This window comes from Botrytis porri (genome assembly GCF_014898465.1).
Source record: "Botrytis porri strain MUCL 3234 chromosome Unknown BPOR_005, whole genome shotgun sequence".
NCBI classification, from domain to species: Eukaryota; Fungi; Ascomycota; class Leotiomycetes; order Helotiales; family Sclerotiniaceae; genus Botrytis; species Botrytis porri.
Window position 1 is genome coordinate 1,947,986 of NW_024066079.1, and position 25,854 is coordinate 1,973,839.

The 25,854-nt window shown below is 44.3% G+C and overlaps 9 protein-coding genes across 9 annotated transcripts; 5 read left to right on the plus strand and 4 right to left on the minus strand.

Moving 5' to 3' along the window:
* Window positions 1–360: 360 nt before the first annotated feature.
* On the minus strand, window positions 361–1,922 carry EAF01_004263 (uncharacterized protein; the record flags this gene model as incomplete). The annotated part of the gene is made up of 4 exons (XM_038912517.1): window positions 361–1,100; window positions 1,160–1,268; window positions 1,327–1,616; window positions 1,694–1,922. The coding sequence occupies 4 exons, from the start codon at window positions 1,920–1,922 to the stop codon at window positions 361–363; spliced, it is 1,368 nt and encodes a 455-aa protein (XP_038772201.1).
* Window positions 1,923–2,369: 447 nt separating this feature from the next.
* On the plus strand, window positions 2,370–5,245 carry EAF01_004264 (uncharacterized protein; the record flags this gene model as incomplete). The annotated part of the gene is made up of 2 exons (XM_038912518.1): window positions 2,370–2,512; window positions 2,572–5,245. 2 exons carry the CDS (start codon window positions 2,370–2,372, stop codon window positions 5,243–5,245), a joined length of 2,817 nt encoding a protein of 938 aa, XP_038772202.1.
* Window positions 5,246–6,855: 1,610 nt separating this feature from the next.
* On the minus strand, window positions 6,856–10,290 carry EAF01_004265 (uncharacterized protein; the record flags this gene model as incomplete). Its single annotated transcript, XM_038912519.1, has 2 exons — window positions 6,856–10,012; window positions 10,067–10,290. 2 exons carry the CDS (start codon window positions 10,288–10,290, stop codon window positions 6,856–6,858), a joined length of 3,381 nt encoding a protein of 1,126 aa, XP_038772203.1.
* Window positions 10,291–11,961: 1,671 nt separating this feature from the next.
* EAF01_004266 (uncharacterized protein) lies at window positions 11,962–13,032 on the plus strand (the record flags this gene model as incomplete). The annotated part of the gene is made up of 2 exons (XM_038912520.1): window positions 11,962–12,758; window positions 12,875–13,032. Exons 1-2 carry the CDS (start codon window positions 12,410–12,412, stop codon window positions 13,030–13,032), a joined length of 507 nt encoding a protein of 168 aa, XP_038772204.1. The 5' UTR covers window positions 11,962–12,409.
* An 820-nt stretch (window positions 13,033–13,852) lies between these two features.
* On the minus strand, window positions 13,853–14,731 carry EAF01_004267 (uncharacterized protein; the record flags this gene model as incomplete). Its single annotated transcript, XM_038912521.1, has 4 exons — window positions 13,853–13,981; window positions 14,136–14,301; window positions 14,372–14,609; window positions 14,719–14,731. 4 exons carry the CDS (start codon window positions 14,729–14,731, stop codon window positions 13,853–13,855), a joined length of 546 nt encoding a protein of 181 aa, XP_038772205.1.
* A 1,637-nt stretch (window positions 14,732–16,368) lies between these two features.
* Window positions 16,369–17,913, minus strand: EAF01_004268 (uncharacterized protein). Its single transcript, XM_038912522.1, has 5 exons — window positions 17,633–17,913; window positions 17,491–17,553; window positions 17,262–17,356; window positions 16,986–17,198; window positions 16,369–16,900 (listed from the first exon to the last, which is right to left on the minus strand). Exons 1-5 carry the CDS (start codon window positions 17,637–17,639, stop codon window positions 16,514–16,516), a joined length of 765 nt encoding a protein of 254 aa, XP_038772206.1. The 5' UTR covers window positions 17,640–17,913; the 3' UTR covers window positions 16,369–16,513.
* A 147-nt stretch (window positions 17,914–18,060) lies between these two features.
* Window positions 18,061–19,458, plus strand: EAF01_004269 (uncharacterized protein; the record flags this gene model as incomplete). Its single annotated transcript, XM_038912523.1, has 1 exon — window positions 18,061–19,458. One exon carries the CDS (start codon window positions 18,061–18,063, stop codon window positions 19,456–19,458), a length of 1,398 nt encoding a protein of 465 aa, XP_038772207.1.
* A 1,069-nt stretch (window positions 19,459–20,527) lies between these two features.
* On the plus strand, window positions 20,528–21,336 carry EAF01_004270 (uncharacterized protein; the record flags this gene model as incomplete). Its single annotated transcript, XM_038912524.1, has 3 exons — window positions 20,528–20,576; window positions 20,721–21,082; window positions 21,145–21,336. The coding sequence occupies 3 exons, from the start codon at window positions 20,528–20,530 to the stop codon at window positions 21,334–21,336; spliced, it is 603 nt and encodes a 200-aa protein (XP_038772208.1).
* Window positions 21,337–22,439: 1,103 nt separating this feature from the next.
* Window positions 22,440–23,192, plus strand: EAF01_004271 (uncharacterized protein; the record flags this gene model as incomplete). Its single annotated transcript, XM_038912525.1, has 1 exon — window positions 22,440–23,192. The coding sequence occupies one exon, from the start codon at window positions 22,440–22,442 to the stop codon at window positions 23,190–23,192; it is 753 nt and encodes a 250-aa protein (XP_038772209.1).
* Between the last annotated feature and the right edge of the window lie 2,662 nt (window positions 23,193–25,854).

Genomic DNA, 25,854 nt, shown 5'->3' on the forward strand with positions numbered 1-25,854 from the left:
CACGAAGAGATTGTTCTTAGCATGATCGATAACAATGAACTGAGATTGTGTTTGCTGTTATGTAAATGAAATTTTACATTCTATCGTATAGCTTCTTTCTTCATTCAAGTACTATGAATAAGTGGCCTACCTGGCCAGTTCATGGGTATCATCGTGTACAGAGTTCCCCTATCCCCAACCGTGCCCAAAGCGCCCTTCGTCTCTGCCCTCACTTTTAAGATCATTTTATACAGTATTCTGATACATAAACACACCCAATATCCGTTGCGCCAATGCTACACCACTGCCCCCAAGTGGGCTAATAACGCCTTTGAAACGCCCAATGCAACCTCCATATCCAGCCGCAGGTAACATCACGCATTAAGCTCCAATTGCTAGACATGAATCTAGTACCATATCCAATGCAGCTCGATCTTGATATTCGGCACCTTCCCATCCCCAATCGTCGATGTCACTCATCGGTTCGTCTATTGCGTGCCCGTTGACGCCATTAGTTAAACCGTTGACCTCGAGACCACCCATCTCGATGTCGCCATCTTCATCCTCAGTAACAATTCTTCCCTGAGGCCCAAGGCGTGTGAATGCGTTCCAATCCTCTAGCTCGCCTTCTTGGTATCCAAACATAATTTGCTGAACAACGACTGGCATTTGCCCTAAACCACAATCGGAAATTTCAAGTGCAGTTCGTACATCAGCCATGCCTAGGGGACCTCGTTCACTTGCTGCGCGGGCCTCGGTGGGTAATAAGCCGTTTTTGTCTCGAAGAACTTCGTTGCGCAACGAGGATTCTTCCTCCCTTTCTAACTGCCTGCGATACTTATGCGTTTGTACCCAGGAGGAACCCCCGCCTGTTCCAGCACTACCCGTAGACCCAGGTCCATTGCTTCTCGTTTTGCTGAATATCGATGATAAGACCTCTTTAATAAACGTTTCTGTTGCCACAGACATGAACTGAGCTGCATCTTGTACATGGCCATTGACTAATCCTGTTTCGTAGCATATGGGAAGCATTCGCGATTCGATAGTTGTCATGTCAGGAAATTCTCCCGATTCCAAGGCTAGAGGTAAAGCATATCTTTTCCGAATCTCCAGATCCCAATCTTCAAAAACATATAAGTAATATGAAACTTGCAAGGTTCGGTGGTTATGAATAACTTACTAGTTTTATTCAGACCACCAGCACTAGCAGGCACAATCTCGGGCTGCCGTGCTGGCTTCGGTCGGCGATGCTCGGTTAACATTGTCGCAAACGCATCGAACGGGTCGAACTAAAAAGCGATTCAGCACAGATTCATAATAACTCCATATAAGCAAAATATATCTCACATCATTTTGAGAAAGATCCTTCAACCTTCTCCTATCACGACTCGGTAGTTGCATGACTTCCGTCTTAAGTCTTTGTTCTGCCGCATCGCCGCTAACCGGCTTACTCCCAGCTCCTGTTGCAGGTTTATCATTTGCACTGACCCAGCTTGCCACGCCCTGGTCAGGCATTTCACGAGTTGTGTTCGCATAAATGGCAGATATCAATTGATTGTGAAGATGTTCGATTTCGCCAGTATTTGTTATGAGAAAATGATCAATTCGGGACGAAAGTTCAATTTGGTTCATGTGCCCTGAAACAAAGGATTAACGTAATGCTAACACGCGTGATTATCGCCCCTCACAAGGGACGATAACTCTCATCACATACCCATAAGAAACAAGCCAATTGAATCTTTGTATATCCCAAAATTCTCCCCAATGGCAGACTTGACTGCCGTATACAACGGTTCAAGGTCGATGCGCGGCGGAACATGATTGAATTTTGCAGATTTTTGTACCGGTGTTGTCGCAGTAAGTGATTTGTTGGGTAGAACAGGAGTTGGACTCTTATTCGTCACACTCGAGCGACTCAAGGCCGCTGGATCAATATCGGGCATGATGACTGTGGGAGCTATTCAGGCTCGCGCGACCACGCTCTCAAGGCGCGAAAACCTTCAATTTTCTATCGCCCATAAATAGAGAAGTAGCGGAAGAATTGGATGACACAAATTCAAAATAAGAACTGTAGATTTGATAGCGTGGTTGATGATTGAATGATGGTCGACTCGGGGCATAACATAGAGGTGACGTTGAGAGAGTCCGTTGGCCTTGTAGCCTTATGTAAGAAATCTGGAGTTCTAGGGTAACCTACGAGCCCACCTTCCCTTGTACTGTCACTACAAATCAAACCAAACCCCTCAAAATTGAAGTAAATAAATCATCGCGTGTGATCCCTATCAACGCGTCCACTCTTTTGATCAACTCTCATGAAGTTTAACGAATATATGTTTCTCTGAGGATTAAGATAAAGGTCGCAGATATTCAATTATCGCAACGATGCAATTATGTCCTCACGAACTACTCGTATCTCCACTGCTATTGATAGCTTAGTGCGCCGATTTCAAGTAGATATTCCGGGAGAAGATCCTGCAGACGCAGAAGAGAGGGAAAGCAATGCTACCGACTTTGTACGGGAAATTTTGGGAAGGTATTGACTTTGGAACCTGTGCGCAGTATTATGGAATGCTGATTTTGCAATTTATGTAGCTCAAAAACAACTGCTGTTGTCGCAGACGTAAATCAAGCTTCGGATTTGATAAAGAAACGATTAATACAGACAAACCCAAGTCCTAATGAAGCTTTACGATTTACAAACCTATATAGCCGGCTCCTCTCCATACCGGTCATTACACAAAAATGGGCAGTGCTTTACTTTCTGTATCAACTAGGCGACCAAGAGCAAGTCAGACCTTCTGGACTGACGAGCCCTTTTATGAGTCCAGTAAACAAGAAGAATCCTAGGAGACCTGCCGAGGACCAAGATACTGCCAGCGCTGCTTCTCTTCGAGATATCCGTCGGAACATTCAGGTAGATGGAACTTTTGACTCTCAAAGCCAAACATCGCGAGAAGAGAGAGAATTCGACGATGCTTTTGCGCCTGCTGGACTGAGGAAGTTACCGGAACGAGAAGGGGGCCAGAAAGATCGAAAGGAGGAAGAACAGGCATTTGCGAAGACACCAAGTAGCCAGCGTGAGGCCGTCGCATTGAAGACGGCTCTATTGGCTGAGAATTATGTCGAAATTGATCCCCCGGAAACCGCACTACTGAGAGACTTGCCATTCACATTACAAGGCCTATCGTCCTCGAATTTACCATTTGATGCCCAATCAAACCTTAGACTACCCGATACTTTACCTGTACCAATAATTTCAATTCTCCATACATTAGCTGAGCCATCGCTGTTATACAGAAGTTTATCTGGGTTTGTGCAGACAAGCGACGGCGGTCTCCTAGGACAGAGTCTACGAGCCGCTATTGCGGGAGAGCTTAGGTCATATCTTGGACTAGTAGCAACGCTAGAAGGTCAAATCCGACGAGCACTTTCATCGTTAGACGAGAATGAGCCAAGAGGAGGTGTTGGAAAGGCAGGGGTCACTCTTAAGAGATGCGTAGTATGGACCCGAGAAGCGACGATGGGCTTGAGATTGATGAGCCTAATTAGTGAGGAATCAAAAAGCAAAAAGGGCGGCCAACTCATCACGTTGATCCATGGATTTTCATCGTCGCATGGGGATCCAATGGTAGGAGCTTTCGCCGAACGGTTATTGATTCATGTTACTCGGCCGTTTTATGATATGCTTCGACATTGGATATATGATGGAGAATTATCCGATCCATATCATGAATTTTTCGTTTCGGAACAGGATCCCAATGCGATCCAGGAGGCCCAAGATGGCAGAAGCAGAGGAGGTGCCAGCAGTGTATGGGAGGACAAATACAAACTTAATGAAGATATGGTGCCAAGTATCATCACCCAGGACTTTGCTCAAAAGGTCTTCCTAATTGGAAAATCCTTGAACTTCATCCGCTATGGTTGTGGGGATTCTCAATGGGTGGAAGAGTACTCAAAAGATGCTTCGAAAGAACTGCGGTACGGTGATACTGCGACTTTAGAGACATGGATCGACGAGGCTTATAAGACGACTATGGCCCGACTAATCCACTTAATGTCAGATAAGTTCCATCTGTTCGAGCATCTCAAGGCTCTTAAAAATTATATCCTCCTAGGGCAAGGAGATTTCATCGCTTTACTCATGGAATCTCTTGCATCAAATCTTGATCGTCCGGCAGGCGCTCAATATCGGCATACTCTCACCGCTCAACTTGAGCACGCTATCCGTGGCTCTAATGCGCAATACGATTCACCCGAGGTTCTCCGTCGTCTCGACGCCCGTATGTTACAACTTTCGCACGGTGATATAGGTTGGGATTGTTTCACCCTTGAATATAAAATTGATGCTCCTGTCGATGTCGTTGTAACGGAATGGGGCAATCGACAATACCTCAAAGTATTCAACTTTCTATGGCGCATCAAGCGTGTTGAATTCGCCTTATCGACTACCTGGCGTAAATGCATGACTGGAGCCCGTGGCGTCTTACTTGGATCTCCAGATCCCGCGTTCCATCAATCATGGAAACAAACGCGCGGTGTCCTTGCAGAAATGATTCATTTTATCGCGCAACTGCAATACTATATCCTCTTTGAAGTTATCGAGTCTTCTTGGGATGAGCTCCAATCTGCTATCCACAAAGATGGTTGCACACTTGATGATCTTATCAAAGCGCATACTAAATATCTCAACGCCATCACACACAAAGGTCTACTAGGCGCCAAAAAAAAGCATTCAAATGATCTTGATGATAATACGTTCATGGTTCAATTAGGCGAAATTCTTAGATTAATGCTCTCATACCGCGACGCAGTTGACGGTCTTTATTCCTTTAGCGTAACCGAATACTCAAAACGTCAAAATGCCAATTCTCCATCCATCCCGCGCCCAGGCACATCTACCTCCTCTCGACCCGGAACTCGCTTCGATGATTATCCTCCGTCTAAATCTCCATTCGAGAATCCTAATCCTGCACTTCTCAATCTCAATCTTTCGAATATTCAAGGCGAAGAAGAAGAATTCCCCTTATTGGCAGAGAGATTAAGTGGGCTAGGAACGCAATTTAAAACGAGGATTTCACTATTGCTCGGTGATTTGGCATATCAACCAGACACAGACATGAGGTTCTTAGGTGTGGTAATGAATTTCAATGACGTATATACGGGAGTTAGACGGAAGAGTGCCCGAGAAAGGGAGCGAGAAAGGGACAAGGGGAAGGGCAAAGCTAGAGAAGGAAGATCTGGCGAGTCGAGTGTTAGAGAAAGATAATCGCGTTGTGTTCAGTACTTGGTATTAGAAGAATGAGTAGAGATGCGTGAAGAAAAGGGGCGTATTGTATTTCCATGGACTCTTTTCGCGTAGCATGGTATGGCATATTAGGACGGTTTGATAAGGATACCAATGAATGATGGATGGGTGGGTGGAATGCAGATTGGCTGCTTGTGGCGTTGTTTTGTTGATATAGGATGATGAATATACAATTCTTTTTTGCGCATGACTGATGCCTACCTCTTTCTTCCTATTCCCTACTCTCAATGTGTATGCGTATAATTCATCATAGGTACTTTAATAGTGGTTCTGATGTTCTCCGTCTTGTATTTCTTCCACACTATCTCATCTCATCTCCTCCCCTCCCCTCTCCCCAGCAACTAAACTCCTCCTCAACACCCAACAAGCATCGCATCAAACACCAACCACCCAGATTCCCTCTATATATCACATAATCACCCAAAGAATAGTGATGACGCTAGCACACTAGCACTACCTAGTACTAAATACCTACCAAATACCTACTAAATACCTCCCTATCCACCTCCCTATCCACCTCCCTATCTACTCACAAATAAGCAAACCAAGCAATCCCCACCTTCTCCGATAGCGACCAAACCAAACCAAACCATACCATATACAGCCACCCAGCCTCTCTACTCACGAAACAATCTCACACCTATACCCACACTGCACCTACCCTGCATCTTAGAACCAAATGCGTACGCAACGTACGCAACGCGCACTTTCACCACTCAACCCGGATTAGTGTTGAATGTTTAGGTATAGAAATATAGAAAGTTGAAAGTGTGAATCCATCGTGAAGTAAGTTCCTAGGGATGACATGATTGAGATTCATACCTGTTGGTGTTTCGAGTCTCTACTTTCTGAGAGGAATGGCTACCTGGAGATGCCCGTTAAACTTGTGGAGAATATGATAGGCCGAAGGAAAGGAAAATGTTTGGTTGAAAGCTATCCAGTGTTGATATATCCTTAGATCCATTTCACGCATTCCTATAACTGCTCACTTATTACACATATCTCATTCACATATAGGTATTGTGTATAAACTTTATCTCATTCATATTCATATTCATTTGCATTTTCATTTGTTCTTGCCTTCCTTCCTCTACCCCTCCACCTATTTCCTTCCTAACCTCCCAATTTTGATATATTCTCTCAATATCCATTTCTGCTTAATTCATCCTATCCTATCAAATTCGGACAGGGCTCACCCGTTCCCATTCCATCATCCTTTCCCAACCAATGCCTTTTGAATTCCCCATTATCCCGTCCACTGCTCTCTACCCATCATCCTTTCCTTTCGCTATGTTAACAGAGCAAAATTGCCCAAAGAAAAACGCCATGCTTGCTATATACCCAGAAAAGCCTTGATATGAAACCCTTGAGATACCAGAGTCTAAATCCAACGCAGAAGATGAGTGCAATAATCCAAAATGCAAGAAAATGCAAAAGGTATGTGAAATCACGCAGCCACCAGATAAATCCTATCTCAATCGTACAAAAAATACAACACACTATGTTTTTTCTCTTTCCTGCTCGCACCACCATATCACCGCCTACACTCGTCTCGAGCTTAGATTCGTTTATCAATGCCTTCTTCTTCTAGAACTTGGGGCCCCCAAGTCAATGTTCTTCATTTCCTCTAACAGCGCCCACGCATCCCCAGCTCCACCCCCTCTCCCCGCGCCACCACTAGCCGGAGCCGGCAATGCCATCGGAATTTTCGCTGGCACGACTGGCCCAACCGCTCCTCTATATCCACCTCCAGGGCTACTTCCATACTGATAACCATTTGACTGATAACTGTCATGAGAATATTCAGCCGTTGAAGGTCTCTGCATTGACGTTCTACTAGATGCGTATGTTGGTTCTTTGTACATCGGTACATTTGGGGATGAATGGTATGCAGGTTGTGCCGACATCCGGTTTGACTTCTTTTGGAGTTTCCTATGAGCGGTAGCTGGAGGGTTATCAGGAATGCCGCCGCTGAAGTAAATTGGGGAAGAGACGGCCATTGACTGAGGCCTTCCTGCTTGACGTAATTGCTTACGACCATTTGATGGCATTTGATGTTCTGCCGGTGGAGGTCGATAATTGCGATCTGGCATTTGCGAAGCGTATTTTGGTCCCTTTTGTTCAAGGAGTGGTGCATAATTAGATTCAGGGATGTGATCACTTGGATCGATTTCCCTACCATCATAGGTAATGATTTTGGCGTCGGGATCATCTTTAGAATCATAAGCAGCGCTTAAAGATGTTGCAGACTTCGATCCTGCCAGACTTGGATTGAAAACATCATATGAATCTGGCCCGAATGCAATACCTGATAATCTTCGAGGCTCTGGAGCAGGACTGACCGGTTTTCGCATGACTGCTGGGTTAGGAGAGGTACCTCTCCTGTTCATAGGATTAGGTGAAACACCTCTTCTGTCCATAGGTGGATTGGGAGATGCACCTCTTCTATCCACTGGGTTGGGAGATACGCCTCTTCGATCCATAGGGTTAGGCGAATTTCCTCGTCTATCCATTGCAGGATTAGGCGACGTACCCCTAGGTTTTACTGGCACCATAGCAGTAGACGCAGCGTATCGACTTTGGCGATCGTCATACGCTGCTTGTGGGGAGTATGGAACAACAGCCGAATTATCATGATAGGGAAGGGGTATTGGCTGTTGAATCTGTTGTGGTTGATGTCTTGGGATCTCTTGATATCTTCCTCGCTGCGAAGATGCAGGGTTTTGGCTATAACTTGCTCGCTTTTCGTGATAAATCCGATCCGAAATTTCCTTTGCGATGATTGGATCCATTCCCGGTACCAAAGTTGGTGGCATCTCAGGCAAGCCATAGTCTCCATTGGTATTCTGCACACCTAGAGACTGGCTCCTGTCTTGGCGGGATGATGAGAGTTGGCCATAGGAGTTTCTTGAGGTCACAGAAGCGCCATCTCTGACAGAAGACATAGAACTGGATGTCGGATAGCCACCTGAGCTATTCGAATGTTGATGACTCGGGGCAGTTGTTGCAATACTATTGCGACTAGGTCGATGCCGTAAATTTAATGGTGCCGGTACTTGGTCATACATTCCTTCAGCTGGGTGTTGCATAGCACCTGGTGCACTGCCTCTATGGGGTATAGCAGTCTGATAACCGTTCGGTCCTGGTCCTGGCGCTGGTGTTGGCGGGGCATCCTCGACAGTTGGCTGCATGTCGTCATAAGTGGGATTGTATCTCAAATCCCTCGAATCATAAGAGTTTTTCCGGGGTAGGTAAGGGTTTCCATTTCCGGACCTTCGGAATTGGTCATCGTTCTTTGGTGGGCTATAGGCCTGGTAGGCTGAGGTGGGCTGTGTATGAGCAGGCATTGCATGACGGTGCAGATCATCCCCGGAAGTGTTATATGGATTGGAAGTTCCCCGACTGACTGGACGACCATGGATAGCCTTGGGTTGGGCGAGAGTTGGCACCGAGCTCATGTGTTTGCTTGCATGAGCCGGGGGAGGTGGGGGAGGGCCAGGGCTCATCGGAAGTTCATATGGACCTGGCTGCTGCTGAGGCTCATACGTTAGCATACGAGAGCCTCCATATCTATCGCGAGAATCCGCTTCATGGGCGGCGTATTGATTCATATCATGACCTTGATCGTAATCATTTCTCAACATTGGATCGTGAATCTCATATCTATCGTTACTCCGTATTGATTGGGAGCTTGGTGGTGCTGCAACCATCATGTCTTGGGGTGCTCCGTATGGAGTCGATCCTGGGCTAATATCATATCCTTGGGGTTGGTTATATCGGGTTGAAGGTGCATTATATTCCACTCTTTGTACAGGCGATTGTTCCTGAACGAATCCGTTCTGATATCCACGTGGTGGCGTTTGCGCGTGCTCCTGACCAATAGTAGGGGAATGATACCCACGCTGTGCTTGCATGGGATCAGACATAGCAGCAGAACTTGGATATCCACGAGGCGAAGGTTGGTCCTGAATTACCGGTGGATTTGCATATCCCCGAGGGACGTGATCTGGCAAAGCATTCGGAGACATCTTATATCCTTGCGGCAGTGTCTGAATGTGATCTAGTATTCCATTCGGTGGGTTTTGATAGCCTCGAGGTGGGGTTTGGACATGATCTGGTATGGCAGAAGGAGAGTCTCTATATCCACGAGTAGGAGTCATTTGCATATGGTCTACTGTAGATGGGGCTTGATATCCTCGCGGAGGAGTGTGGACAAGTTCAGCAGGATGTGGTACCGCAGCAGGGATCGGGGCTGGCGCGGGTGCTGCCACAGGAGGTTGCGCTGGAGCTCCAGTGATTGGATCGGTTGGTAAAGGCCGCCTCTTAACAATTGGCTTCACCCCTAATTGTCTGGGCCCACCAACTCCTTCTCTCAAACTCCCACTTCCACTTGCGCTCCCACTCACACTTCCGAAATCCGTTATCGATTGCACAGATGTAGATGGAGTAATTGTCGATGAAATTTGTTTGGGTTCCTTCTTCTCTGGTTTCTCTGGTTTGGGTCTTTTATCATAATATGTGATCTCGACCCTAATCTCTCCTGCATATTTCCCCTTGAAGTTTAAGTTATGCCATATATCACTTTGTCCCCCTCCTGCAACAATGACATCTTGTAAGTTCACCCAAGTCTCTCCTATCAAATCTGTTCTCTTGTCGTCATTAAATACTGAGACCTTTAATTGATAGTAATCTGGCGAATCGTGAACCGTAAATCGTAGCTCTTGATCCCTAGATGGCCTGGTCAGTGATGAAGTCGACATAAAGTCCTCATTGAGCACTTACCATCGAGGGGTTTGTCCACCTCTCTTATCTGTCTCCGTTTTTTTTGCTTCCTTTCCCAGACGAGCTGCACAATACGGATCTTGTTTTCCAATTGTCTTTCTGTTTGGTAAATTCTTGGCTCGATCAACGATAACAACTAGAGTACCAATTACTGGACCATCGACCGTCATATCCGAGAAGATTCCAGCGGTATGCATGCCCGCCATTTTGAGTTTCGTCGCCATGATGGAGAAAGAGAGTGAGGTATTATTAATGCTTCAAAGAAAGTAAGACTAGATTATACTTCAATGATGATTTATTAAAAGATAATGCTCGAGGTCGAGGTCGTGGTTGAGGTTGTGTTCTCCTAGCTGTAAAGTTGATCTCGGTCTCGAGTGTGTGTATAATAACTTCCAAGTTCTTTCTTGCTTGCTTTCTTTCGATCTTTCTTTCTTGCTTGCTTTCTTCCCTCGCCAGCTCTAGCTGAGCATTGTATTTGGGAATTCCTCAACTGATATTCCAAAGTCGAACGCCGAGTAGGTACGAAATCGCGTTAGAACCCTCGCATCTCAGACCGTTCCATGCAGCATAAATCATAAAAAAAGCTGACACTCCAGAAATATTCAGAACTGATTTGAGAAAAGAGAAATGGGATCCGTTTTGATTGGAATGAAGCGGGTCTAGGGTGGATTAATTCGAAAGTTGTTCACAATGTTACCTCTCCTCAGTGTGCAAGGCGCGAGAAAGAGGTAAAGGGAGTGGCTGAAATCGTGGAGAAAGAATGGTGAAGGCTGGTGTTATCCTTGTAATACCCTCGTTACTTTGTGTAGGTAAGGTACCAAGGGATTGTTTTTGAAGGAAGAAAGAAAGAAAGAAAGAAAGAAAGAAAGAAAGAAAGAGAGAAAGAAAGAAATTGGAATTCACCCACTGAACATGATTGAACACAGATGATGTATGGCGTAATGAATCTCTTCAATGAATATGTATATATATGTATATATATATGTACATGTGAGTCGGTAGGTGTGGTGAGCTAATGAATGACATTTGACTTCTTGTTGTTGTTTTTACATTGGTTGATCAGCTATGGATGGCTCTTATCGTAGATTTAATATCACCACTCTTCCTTCACCCTTCACTCTTCTCCCATCTACCCTTCACTCTTCTCCCATCTACCCATCTACCCATCTACCCATCTACCCATCTACCCATCTACCCAGGAACCAAGATATGGATATCGTATTATCGTAGATTGCTACGCTGATGACGAAAATCGGGACCTTACCTTACCTTGCCTCGCCTGCCTAGGTAGGGTTAATAATGTTTGTATGTACATAATTCAATCCCTGTTGAGAATCACCTCCTCGACCGAGGATGCCTTATGCCTTTCTCTTATGCCTTTCTGTGTACGATGTATGAAATTTAATCCTTGTTCTAAGGTTCGAAGGGTTTTTCCCTACTCTGAGTCTTCTGACGCTCCGTGTATCCAATCCCAATCCAATCCATCGGCCCGAGGATTAATTAAGGGAATCCAAAAAAGGAATAAAAATAGAAGTCGAGGTCATCCATGGCCCCGGGGATCCTTGATAAGTTATTTGTTGACGCCCCCGGCCGTCACCAAAACATTCTCCAGTGGCTAATGATAGTGGCTGGAGTACCTAGGTAAATAACCACCTGGGCATCACTCACACTCTGCCCCAATCCATGGATGTCCGATGATGGCAAAATGATGGTGTTATCGATCGGAAAATCATTTGAGATGGTGGAGTCTGGTGATGCAGGTACCAAGATTCTAGCTGTCTGGACGGATCTATAATACCCAATAATGGTCTCATCTTAATAATTACAATTAAGATGATGAGGTTGACCAATTTTCGTCGTTTCAAGGGTAACGTTGTTTGTGTGTTTGTGTGTTTGTTTGTGTGTTTGTTCGTGTGTTTGTTCGTGTGTTTGTTCGTGTGTTCGTGTGTTATTCATGAACAATCTTATTCTTATCCATCCGGCAACTTGCGGCAAGGCAAGACAAGGCTAATTGGTAATGAACCGCCGCTTTGCATTCTTCTTCGGTTAATCCTCGAATACCGACCAGGGCGTTATTCATCTACTGTAGGTAGTAGGTACCTTGCTATTATTTGAAGATCGTATTCCTCTCACTCCCATACACCATACATCATCGAGAGATACCGACCGACCGACCGACCGACCTACCCACCCAGTAATAAATGTACCACAGATCCGTACAACTCTCTTTCATCACACGTTCAACCTAAAATCCCCTGAAAAGGTTACCAACCTCTCCACTCTTCACTCTCGACCAATCGCCCACCTCCACCCTGTCCTCCATCCATCACACATCAACACATCATGTATTCCATCGCACCCTCTCCCATCCCCACCCTTTCATCAGACCCAGTGACCTCCACCCCACCAGACACTTCCGCTCCATCAATCTTCCGCTACATCATCGGCTTCCTCCTCATCGGTGTCGCCTGGGGCTTCACCACCCCATTCATCCGAGCCGCCGCCCGAACTCACCAACCGCCGTCTCACCCCATTCTCTCATCCCCCTCGGTTACCAAATCTTTCGTCAAATCGAAGCTCTATGGCGCTTTCTTTGGAGTGGTGGATCTTCTGAGAAATCCTAGATATGCGATTCCATTGCTGATCAATTTGACGGGGAGTATTTGGTTTTTCTTGTTAATCGGCCAGGCTGGTGAGTTTTGACTTTTCCTTTTCTCGTCATCTCGATCCTGGAGGAAAGGAGATGGGGAGAAGCGTGAATATGAATTCCTACAATCATGACGTAGATGATGCTAATGATATATGTAGAACTCTCCCTAACCGTCCCCATTACAAATTCTCTGGCTTTTCTCTTCACAGTATTAGGAGAGTGGTGGGTGGAAAGAAAAGTGATCAGTCGCGGTAATTCCCCTCATCCCTTGCCCTTACATCCCTTCCCCATCACTGCTGTTGATCGGAGTAGATAGTCAAGAAACCTGGCTTGGGCTACGAGTACGAGAGCTAATGTATTGTTAGATACCTGGATTGGTATGATCTTGTCGTTATGTGGCATTGCGCTCTGTGTTCATAGTAAGACGGGATGAGCCTTCCTTGGGAGTTATTTTTGGATCACATTGTCGGGAGTGGGGGTAACCGATAATTGATATCGAGGAAGGATTATATGGTAGAAGGAATCGATCATGTGAGGTTTCCGGAAGTTGTATACATATTTGATTTTGCCGCCGTACGAAGCTGGTATATTCTCTTTGCTTACAGACCGGTGTAAAGAGCGTGGTAGGATCCATTATATTGGATACTAGCTAGTGTGAATAGGCAGATGTCACTGATGTCACATAGATCATTCAACATGTCTCAATCTCTTGATTCAAAATTCAAAATTCAAAATTCAAAATTCACAACTTAACTTTAGACGCACTAGCACAGCTCTATGCTCTAAAACCGAACTATCTCTCGTCTAATCTCGTATAATGACTAAGGAAGGAAGTAGCCAAAGAAAACCTAACCGCCAGGGTCAGGGAAAAACAGATGTGTGCGCCATTCCATGCCCACCGCCAACCATTTTAAGTGTAAAGAAATTCCATGCCATGCCATGCCATGCCAATCCAATCGCCCAAACAATCCGAATTCGACAAGAGCCATCAACCATTACCAAATCCATCTTCCAGTACAATAATCTTACAGCCCTCCTTTCATCCGATTCACCCCGTCCCTTCTCTCCCGACGACTCATCCTCGGCAGCCACACTCCTCTTCCCGTCCACTTGCTTCGATTCCGAACACTGACAGGTTAACGTCTAGCCCTAACCCATCTCTGCACATGTCTCAAGCTCGGATCTTCTTGCGTCCAGCGCCCCATCCCATAATCGGATGACCTTAAATCCGAGTAGATAGCCTCATCTGTGATTGATACCAATTCCTATTTCCCAAATCAGAACTCGTAAAAGTCAATAATCCCAAATGATCGAAAGTTGGCAGCATCCTTGCTTGTTCGCACAAGAACCGGAAGTGGGGAGCGGCTCGGAGAATCGGAGTGGAGAATTGAAAGAGAAAAAAAAAAACCTTTGACTTACTGCTCGAAGCTGCACATCGCACGCGTTCAATTGATCCGTGTGCCCGGTATGAGGTCTCTGGCCCTGTAGCACTTGATCTCTGTAACCGATCCAGCGCTGTGCCGCACCTTGGCGAAGGTAGATCTTTTGAGCCTCGTGACGGCGAGAAAACGCATCAAGGAGTACCCTTCTTGCTGTTAGTATGGAAAATCATGAAAGACCCCGATCGTGCCGTTGGATGGTAGGGAGAGACATACTGTTGCAATTCTGCTTTGCATTGCTCATCTGCACCACCGCGAACTCGTGGGACGCGAGTCTCGGCAGCGCAGTTTAGGATGTGCTGGCCATCTAAGGAGCATTGACGAAGAGCGGCATACCCTTCAGTGTAGTAATCATCCATGTTTGACGGGTCGGTAGGAGCAGCAGCGATGTAGTATTGAAGGGTGCGGAAGTCGGAGAGAAGATCTGCTACCCGAGCAGTTCTTTGATCGTTCACTAGTGATTGTGTAAGTCATTGAAGCCAATTGAGTCTCATCCGTCCCGAATGCACTGTAGGGACGGGTACAAGTAACCGTCTTGTGTGGTAGGAACATAAATGACTTACATCCATCGGCCATTGTGTGTGTAGATTTGAGTGTTTGAAACTGCCGCGCAACTTCAAATAACGGGAGAATGGACACTAGAATGACTTGCTAACTGGTATGAAGTGGAGACGGGAGACAATGAGGAACTGAATGAAAGACTGTGCCGTTGATGTCTTGGAAAGATGAAGCCATCTCGGCCGTTTATGAAGCTTTTCAAATCGTAGTTAACTAGATAAGACGTCGACTCTGAAAATTGATCATCCACTTTGAGTCTCAACGTGGCTGGCTAACGGGAGGATACCTCAGCCAGGCAAAGCCAATTCTTTGATTCCATTGGAAATATTAGATACCATTGAGTGACTCTCACTGTATAGAAAGCCATTTGTGCCCCACAACTCAGTCCGATGCTAATGATACGGGAGTGACGAGCTCAAAGCTAGTTTAAACCCTACAGAGCTGTAAGGATGTAAGGATGCAAGGGTACTAAGCTATTGTGGTGTTTCTCAGGATATGCATGACGGCAGCGATTTGCGATATGTTCAAGGGTTCAGATGAGATGGCTCGAGATAGGTTTTGGAATAGTATTGTGTAACCTGAATGGGTGTACTTTAGACTCTGAGAGGAAGGGCGTAGGGATTGAAACGTGGGAACGAGTGGTGGAGGATGATGGGAGGATTAGATGAGAGGTAGATTTGGGTAATTGATATGGGTCCCCTGTGTGATGTGCAATCACATCTATCTATGTGACTTCCGATTCCTTTTGGGTTTCTTGGTAAAGGAAGCAAAGTAAAAAATAAGCTAAAAAGATTGATGCTACACCTCGGTACCTGTTCGCTCGCGTGGGAACAAGGATAAAATATTCAGCCTTCACTAGGTCTTGACCCGTCAAATCATCTAATCCACTAATAATCTTACAAAAAAGCCATCAGAGCCAAAACCATGCCAGTCCAAGGCTCAAATGTGTTTTGCCATCGAATTTTTCGGCCAATGGGAGCTCTCGGATTCAGATCATAATATCGTTATAGCTGAAGTTGTAGAAAGCATCTCACTCACATTGGACAAGCGGTGACTGCGCCAGGTACCAACCATATCGGATTCGACGCATATGTATGATTACATAGCACACCATACTCTTCTGTACACATACCCAGGAGAATCTCTTAGCTCCTGAACACAGACTACAGCAGATCATCTGGGGGCCATACGATCTTTAGCCCAGTACCAAGATGTGATTTCGTAGGGAGATACTCCTATCACCGCATCTCAATATTCCATATCCGTAACTTGGAAACTCCAATAGACCCATTTGGGGACTCCACCCCACTACTCTTTTTGGATCCTCAATGCTCAATATTTCCTATCCCTGTCTGGTTTTTGGGTTGAGATGCGAGATGATTGATGATTCGATCAATCCCCCAAATTATATTTCCGGATAGGGCTGCGTAATGCTAGATAATTGATGCTGCAGTAAAGTGATGTTCTCCTGAATCTAGTCAGATCATCCGAGACTATCATGACACTGTCACCGAAGGTATGGGTCGTCTATTTTTCAGTCCAGCAGTGGTCAAGCCACAATATGGCTATGTTTCCGCTTCGTTTCTTTTCTTTTTATTTCCTTCGGCGTACACATGATGTTGCACCAAAATTAACGAGATGACAAAAGATATGTGGCTTTCTCGTCTACCATTGCTCAGTATCAAATGCAGATTGGTATCATAATTGAATTTCATAGCAATAGTATTTCTTGATCAGTCATTCGCCGGTATTACCGAACGTATTCCATAGTTGCCTCATCGCTTTACTCATGATTGGCAGCTAGTCTTTTTCTGCGATTGCTTGTAACCTCTCATCGATCTCCTCTTCAGTCAAAGCCCTGAAGCCCGGATCTGTACCCTCCTTTCCGTCCTTTCTTGGCCCCCCAACAATACCAATCTCCAATTCTCCTTTCTTGAAATCGACGCTGAGAACTGTGCTCAAAGTTGTGATGCCTAATTCTACTACATCTTCCCAGCTACCTTCTGCACAATCCTTGTTCTTGAGCTTTTTCTCCAGGTGATTGAACGCCTCCTGCTGTTTTGGACCCGAAGCTGTTCCCTTATAACCAGTGTAGTAGCCAGCCGGGTCACATTTGTACAGTTGAGGACCAAATTCAGAATCCAACGATATCAACGTGGTTGCAACACCATACGGTCTCATGTATGCCTAAAAAACAATATAAAGTTAGCAAGACGAACAGAGATACAGTATCATCCAACAATTCGACAAAGGTTTCATTAAGTAAGCTTACTCTTTGGGTATAAACTTGGCTAATATTGGCGATCCTCTTTGCCAGGGCATCACACGGCATCTCGTATCCAAACTTGTATCTGAATTCGGCAGCCTCACCAATAGCTCTCTGAACAGAGGCTCTGGCATCTGCGATAGAACCTGTCATGACGCATCCCACGGATGGTGACAATTGGAAGATGTGGGAGACGGATGATGGATCAATGAGCTTATCCTATGTGGAGCATCAATGTATTAGTATTGAACTTGAAATAGAATCTGGATCAGTGTGTCGTACGGGAACCTTCTTTTGAGACAAAACAACGGCACAATCCTTTCCTCGAATGCCTACAGACATAATGTTCGCAGCGGTGATAGCTTTGAAAGCATACTCTATTGTCGCAAGAGTAGTTAGTATAATGTTATTGTATGCTGTCATGTTGGATTGGGTCGTGATAGATCAATAAAGCTGAGATCCTACGAATCCCATGGCTTTAACGGTTCTATTTGCGTCTGGATCTACGTACCGACTTGGTATAATCTTCCTTGATCAGAAAAGATCGTGATGTGTCTGTCGTAACCCGCGCTACCTATTGTGGGTTGTTAGTGCAAGCTTCTCAAGCTTCTTGAGGAGCTTGTCAAGAGGTGGGCGCGCGAGAACAAACATACCCGACATCTTGAAGAAGTTGACTTGGTATCTGAATTTGAAGGATGGGGTATTTCAAGACGATGGCTACTTGTGAATTTAAATCAACAGGTACCGTGGTTGTTTAGGTGTGAAATCAAGACGTGGAAGAAATTATGATGCTTCAAAGTTGTCATGTACAGTAGAGTAGGTAGCTACTGGTATCTAACCTTTACACGCGGAAGCTTGAAGCCTGGACTATCGTTCAAAATAGTCTAGCGCCGGGTATTAAAGCGGCGGCTATTCTTATCAAGAGAAAAAAAGTTACTTCGCGGTCCTTCACATCAACATCAATCTGTGCGTCAATTTTTTATACTTTTCGTCAGATATCAAGGCTTACCTCACGAATCATATATCTAACTTCATGTGTCTATAGGCTGGTAGATTTCTTAGATTTCTTAAATTCTTTGCCATGATACCTTCAACTTCCGCGAGTGGAGGGGCGCCACGAATCCCCTCATGGAAACGATTAGGCTTAAAGTTGAAATCGGCCCCAAATTCCTCAGATTCAAATACTCAAGCCTCAGTTACCGAACCTCTTGAAGAAATCGAGATAGCGAATAGGAAAAGACCAAGAGACGACCTCGAGTCCGAGCACGAGACATCTGCGAAAAAACCGAAGAATCTCGACTCTCATCCTCCTGCTGCTGAACCACAACGATCGGTCGCTCCCGATTCAATTATTACCACACCCAGAAAATCTGCGCTAAAAAAATCAGTGACATTCACCCCGGAAACAAAATCTCAAGATGGCGATAGTATAAAACAATTGTACTTGGGTTGGGTGGCCGATCAAAAGGCACAAGACGACTTTTTCTACGGTCCTTCTACGAGTCAAGCTTTTGAAACACCCGCACCACCTATAGTCGAGGAACAATTTGATACTACGCTCCCAGAAAAGGAACGAAGGGTGAAAAGAGTCAAGAAGACAAAATCGGAAGCCAAACCAGAAAATGGTACCAGTGAGAAGGATTCGAAGCCCCAGAAGTCTGTCAAGAAATCGAAAGTCTCCAAACCAACTGCCACCCCACGCCCGTTCTTAGCGTATTTAAGACAGTATCACGAATCGAAGGAGACGTGGAAGTTCAATAAAAATCACCAAAATCACCTATTGAAGCACGCTTTTAACGTTGAGGTCGTTCCTTCCGATCACGTCCATCTTATCTACGAGTACGTCAGAGGCTTGCAGGGAGGGGTTAGAAAAAGACTTCGAGACGAAGCATTAGCTATCAAGGTGAAAGATCGAGAGTCCGACGCTTCTGGGTTTCCAGCAACCATGGCAGACGGTAGCAAAAGACAACGAGAGTACGACCTTGCTATGAATGAATATGTTGCATCAATGACTGCCGCTGGGGCATCGTCGCGAATGGGGTATGAAGAAGGTGTAATTATGGGATTGTCGGACGCAGCAATGGCTCCCAGAATGGCCAAAAGAATGAGGGCCGAACAAATTCTTGCTGAATTGGGCCCTTCGTCTTCCGAAGAGACGACGGATACGCAAGCCACGGAGACAGAATCTTTAGCAACTGACGGAGAAAAGAGGTTGAAATTGAATGATGGTACCCCGCAGAAGATCGGAAGGAAAAGAAAGCAGAGGACACTTGCCGCTGATGATTCAAGCTCTTCTGACTCGGATTCAAGTAGTGATTCTGATGATAGCAGCTCCGATGATGAGTCAATGGTGGACGGCAACCGCAAAGACGATACATCTTCCAGTTCATCAAGCAGCTCATCTAGTTCGGGTAGTGGTGATGATGATTCGTCCAGTGAAGACGGGTCGAGCAGCAGCGAAAGTGAGGACAGTGAGTGAGGACGGGATCCAATATTGAGCGAGTGGTATTGGCCACATGTTACGTCTCATTATAATGGTTGTTCAAAAGAATGGTTTGAGAGCTGATGTGGATTGAAGACTTACCCATCGCTTGAATGTTTCTGGCTCGGAAACTACAAACATCAATTGCATATACGATAACCCAGTTGGAGATCATGGAAACGTCTAAGTTGGTTTCCTGATTTCTTTTGGGATGGCCAGTCAGGGATGGCTGAGAAGATAATACATGGTGGTGGCTGTTTAGTGGTTGCATTTTCTCCGATATCCAAATCAACCATGATATTGTTGTTAACTGAGATACCCCAATAAAAAGACATGGCATCACATACCAGTTGTCCTTTTATCACCAATAATGGGACAATTCTCATACATCATTGCTTCTTATCAGTACCTACCTAGCAATAATGTGATACTACTGACTGTGTCTTGTATGCAATTGTATGCAGCCATATCTAAATCAGTCCTCGTGATTAAAATCTGTCGAATTTTCCGAAGCCCCCCATTAGAACTCGTTAAATCTCCAACGTCATTTCGACACTCTACTCCACTCTTTAGAGTCCAACTAATAAACTTAATCTTTATTTCATAACATCAAAGAATCCCATCACTTCAAACATGTACAGAAATCATCTATCAATCTACTTGAAATTTTGAGGCGTGATATAGGTAATTATAATTGAAGGAACCGGATCTATCTCCGAAATAAACGTTCACCGCCATTTGTGGAATGTTTGGGCGATAGATAACTTGGAGGAAGCTTTATTTAATATCAGCGAATCACTCGATTACGCAGGCCAGGCCAACCGGTTTGTGCTTTGCATGCATAGGTCTACTACGCAACCTTCCTTCAATAACAACGACTCGAATCCCTCATTCTCAACTTCTTTTCTTTAGTCTTCATTGTCTCTTATCTTTATATCTCTTCAAGAGGAAAGCTAATCCTTCGATATCAAGTCCCTGAAAGCGAGACGGGAACAAACGTTTGGATCGAAGGAGAGGTGGGAATTTAGAAAGTTTGCGAAAGTAATCTTGGGATATTTACAGCACCATGACGAGGGTTTATGTTTACAGTGTCGCTCTCGCAGTATTTATCGCTGGTATGTTATTCTCTGCATCGTTTGTATGTGTTATTTGTTAGTAGTATGGCAGTTCTCTTGACCAGAATCTAGCCCTCTGGGCTTGATTTCGCCATCTTGTGCCAAAGCATTATAGTACAATAGCTGATTATTTGAATTGTATAGCGACAACAATGACTTTTGTATCCATCTTCATACCCGACTGGATTACATGGGATGTGACGACACCGAACGGTAATCATGTAACGAAATCGATAGGACTTCATCGCAGCTATAGTTCGCTCACAGGCCACTCTTCTCACTTCCCTACATCGGAAGATTGTGCAGGGCCAGACAGGGGATTCTGTTCCATGTGGCGATCTGTAGGATTTCTCATGTCTTTTGCGGCTGTGGTAGAGTTGGTTACATTGGTGGCATATGTAGTTGTCTTATTCGGTGGCAAGCAGAAGAGAGAGACGGGCTGGAAAATACTAGCTTTCTTGCTAGTCTTGGTGGGTATAGTTCAAGCAGCTGGGATGAGTATTGTGGTATGTTGTGCTTGTTTTGGAAATTAATGGATAAGAGACGAGATGATACTGACTATTAGTAGGCCTATCTATATGACCATGATGAACAATTCTTCCCGGGCTGGAAGCTGGACAAAGGATGGATTTTCTGCACTGTCAGTTGGTGTCTCTCGATTGCATCCGCTGCAGGTATTGCCATCTCTGCATTTGCCCTCGCCCCTGAAGATGGCTACGAACTCATACCAAGTGAGCGCTCCGGAGGAATTTCCGCATAATTTACTTCAGGCAACTCTGCAACAAACTCGTGATACACTGATATGGCTATAACGTTTCGACTTTACTTCTCTTGGTATCTATACTTTTGGTAACAACATGGAATGTCTAAAAAAAGACTTCCCAAGGTCTCTTGATTTGGGTGGATGATTTTCTGCATTTGAGCATTTTGAGAGCGGCTGTATGAATCTATGCGTATACAGTCGATGGACTGAATTCGGTTGGATTAATATGAATTAATGGTCATAAATTAGGAGTTAGGCCAATGAAAGCATGCTTCTCATGTTAATGATATCTCAGTTCCTTGCATTAGCTTATACATTGAATCCATGATAGCGCCAAAGCTTGTTTAGAGGCTCACTGACATTTGCAGTTTCTCGTCGCTCACCATACAACGTTACCATACTGAGGGTTTGAAGAGACTAGAGGTCAACCATTGGTACATCTTCTTGATGGGCAGATAGCCTCGGCCTTTTCTTGTTGTAATTAGCATCTTTTACATTCTTACATATCAGCACAAGTATTTGCTCCTCGGCATTTCTTCAGTCACCTCTAAGAAATGTACACATAGGTAGGTTAGACAACTTCACGGCCACGATAAGGGATACAAATCTTCCTTTTCTGGCTTGCGGGCTTGCGATCACGATAATGGGGAACAGATAGAGAAAGGAGGTAATGAGAGATCCCGAGGTTACGGGTTAATGCATGGAAAGCTGTTACACAGTACTTGTTAGTAGTGTGTATCTTGAATAGTAACCGTAAGGTTGTGTAATGATACAAAGATCGATGGGTCATCAGGATAGAGAAGCTAATAATTTCAGGGAAATGGAGTTGGTGGTACAGGATGAGGTGGTACAGGATGAGGTGGTACAAGAAGTGAGGCTTGTGGCTGATGGGTCGCTGACGGCTTATTTGCTTTCTTAAGCGGTGGAAAGGTAATGGAGTGGTTTTCTTCTCAACTCTGACCTAGCAATCAACTTCCCAACAACATATTTGGTATCGGTCGACTGTACGTCGCGTCTGCAATCGGCAGCTTGTGAGAAAACAAATCTCGATTGTGTGTAGCAGTGAGCGTAGGAGGCCTCAAGCGCTAACCGCCACCGAAATGTCGACCAACATTCTCAGCCTTCCCAGGGAACTTCGCAACAAGATATATGAGGAACTTTTAGTGTGTGAATCCTTTATCGAAATAGACTCTGAGCTGCGATTCCTACCCAGAAACCTGACTCAGGGCCTACTTTTCACATGCAGGACTATCCACGGCGAAGCCACGTCAGTATTTTACGCGCAGAATTCTTTCGAATTCGATCTGTGGGATGCTCAAGGTCTTCTCAATAAGATCGGTCCTATCAATGCTAGCTATATCCGACATATTGCTACCACCTTTCCCTCTTTCTACGATCTAGAACCTTCTAGTATTGAGCTTGAAGCCAGCGACTCTCAAGACTTGTTGCAAATCCAAAACGACTGTACCAGTTTGATTACGCTTGAAACCGATTTGGAAAGCACCAACACTTGGCTTATCAAGCTTGATGGACTTGACAATCTCAATATTGTTGCGGAGGCTTTAGCTTTAGTTAATTCTCGCTTCAGAGCCATTCCATCCCTACAAAGCATTACTGTCAACTTGTATGAGGAGGGACCGGGTGATTATATCAGGGGGAAAATGATGAATCACGGATGGACTATCAATACTACGGAAAACCCACCATCGGATGACGATGGCAACGACGTATATCAATGGCTTGATCCTCCTGATGATTATGATGATGACTCTGATTATAGCGTCGATAATTATGACATTGATAACGACAGTGATTTTTGGAGAAGAGCGGGTGACGACCGAATTAGTCTCTAGCAAGAGGTCTTTTGTCACTCATTCTCTATTCGATTCCAATGAGAATGAGCCATAGACTGATGACACCCCTTGCAAAACAACAAGTTATTGCAAAGAGCGCAACATCACGATTCATCATCCCCCCAGCATCAGGTTAAAGCATTAGACTGTGTTCCTCTCCCTGTCTCACAACAGCATCATTATATAGCAATCTCACCCTCAAAAACTCCTTCGTGCTCCCTTAGTCTTTACAAATCGTCCGAAAAGGATTGCCTGCCCTTTCGTTACATCATATTTTGCAACACGGCTCCTTTGGACCTCAGTACTCTTCCAAATCGCAGCTTTCTTTAACAGCTATGGTTTCTTTGGCTCATTCGCTCTGTTTGAGTTTTTTCTGGTTGTCTCGTCGAATGATGGTATTTCTTTGTCAGAAGAAAGTAGGTTTGGGAGTATCCAATAGTAGAGAAAGAGGTTGATGCATTTGATATTCCTCAGATGTCCTTATTGTCTCAATTTCTTATTGGTGTCATGTTGAAGGGTTCCGGTTGTGTGAGAACAAGTTTCAGGAAATTTTAATGATAAGAAGGACTTTCGTTGAGAAAACCAGCTTAATTCGTGTCGGTATCAAGGGGAATAACAGTCGCTTCAAATTTAGTGGGTACGGTCACAGTAGGCTGTCAACATCGTTTCTTACCTATCACAACAAAACATCTCATCATGTTCTAATTATCCTCTGTTGATGTTGTGAATTACACCACTTCTGTGCTTCCAAGCATCTAAATTGACGACGCTAAGAACTTTTCTATCTACATAAAAACTTTACGTCTTGAAAAGCACTGTATTTATATGTGAAATTGCTTTCAGAAGCCATCTCGTAAATGAACTTGCAGTCCATTTTCTTTCTTCCCGTGTATACTTTTGTTAAGAGTATATAATATCGAATTTCGTCAACTAAATAGACACAATAAGGAGATATCCCGTGAATGAACGCAGACAGTTTCATATTCAGTGACAGCTTTTAGAAGGTTGTTACATGCGTGGTAGCTATGGTTTACATACAAATCAAAGACTACTAAACCACTAAGCTGCAGGCAAGTTGGTATCAGATATATCTGACCAAAGTAATGCTACGCGCGAGGCGTACAAGAAGAGCGAGTAATATGTGGTTGATTTTGATGAAATTTGAAAATGACAATGAGCAACTGACAATCACATTTTGTTGCTTTCAACTGAATCACCAATTTTGTGTAAATTCGAGTAGCGTAAAGAACTATCATGAGGTAACAGCTAATTTAGAACTGAAAGTGGCAAGCATCTAACCTCTACTTGTTGGATTTACCAAAATTTGAAGTAACACCAGGGAGATCAGTGATAGCTGGGATTTCCGCGAGGACTTCTGGGTTAGCTTGAGACGAGAGCTTGGAGTGGAGTAATAGCCGCTTCGAAAGACATGTTTGTGGACAATTTTGATCGAGATGTAAGCAATAGTCATCTATGTACGGAATATCATAACCAGCAGCCGTGTAAATAAGTAATCGTCTAGTAAGTATATACATATAACCTCTCACTTAAATCAAGCCCTTTAAAGAAACCAGACATTGAAAAGTCATTTTGGTTCAGTAACGAATAGAAACTTAATGACAGCTGCATACTGTGATATCACACTATCACTAGTCATAAAAACAAAGACGACAAAAATGTTGATATCCACGATCAGTTGTGTAATGAAATCTGAATTCCGGATAAGATTTGGGCTCAGAAATATGAGTACTACTAGTATACGAATATCAGAGATCGAAGGATTAAAGGAATACAAGAGGAATGATCTCTCACACTTATTAGTTAGTTACTTCATCAACGGCTTGAATCCTTCAAGTAACGATAGAACTTTGAAGACAGTGAGGTAACCAATCAAGGAAGACATGATAGGATTTACACTGAAGCATACAAGACAGGAAGTACAGTGTCCGAGAAAACCCTTGAGGAGACCGGGCAAGTGTACTTTGAGATTTCAGATAATAGCTTAATTAAAATAATCTTCTTTCGCGGCCCCAGGGAAACTTCAGGACTAGCTCGGTAAATACTATTTTGCCAATCGAGGTAGCCTGACGAGAACAAAGAGAACGGATGTGATCTTCAACTTTCAAGTGATAACTATATCATCTATGAAGTTCGAGTATACGTATCTGGCTCTTCTTGAAATACTAGGTAGGCACAAGTATATACGTTCACTCATTTCGGTAGTTCGAATAACGCATGATAGTATCAAGAACGTTGGTTGAGAGCCTTGACGATGTACTTTGGGAAATAGTATTCTCGGTAAGGTGATCATAAGTGGGTGGATCGGAGTAATGAAGATAGGAATAATTTAGATGGCGAGAGTCTCTGCGTCTGACAGAACAGGGAAATCCTCAACCTTAAGATTGGGATAGTAGTAATGATTGTAATATCAACGGGGTGCTTCAACACTAGTCTCTCTTTTGTTCCCCCCCTATGTTGCCCCACACCAAAACATTTCGCTCGAAAGAATCGATGGATTAAAAGCAGATTTTTGGAGGGGCAGAAATATCTAAGTGGGTTAATTTTATTTTTTGAAACGAGATTGAGCGGAAAAATATTAATGATAAAGTTAAATTATTTTTATTGATTTCTGCACACCAAATGTTACAGGAACACAGTGGTG

Coding starts and splice junctions, on each gene's coding strand:
- EAF01_004268 (XM_038912522.1), bottom strand. Junction 17,199..17,261: donor TGTCTCAAAAGAAGGTTCCC/GTACGACACACT, acceptor TGCTCCACATAG/GATAAGCTCATTGATCCATC. Junction 16,901..16,985: donor GCCAAGTTTATACCCAAAGA/GTAAGCTTACTT, acceptor ATTGTTTTTTAG/GCATACATGAGACCGTATGG.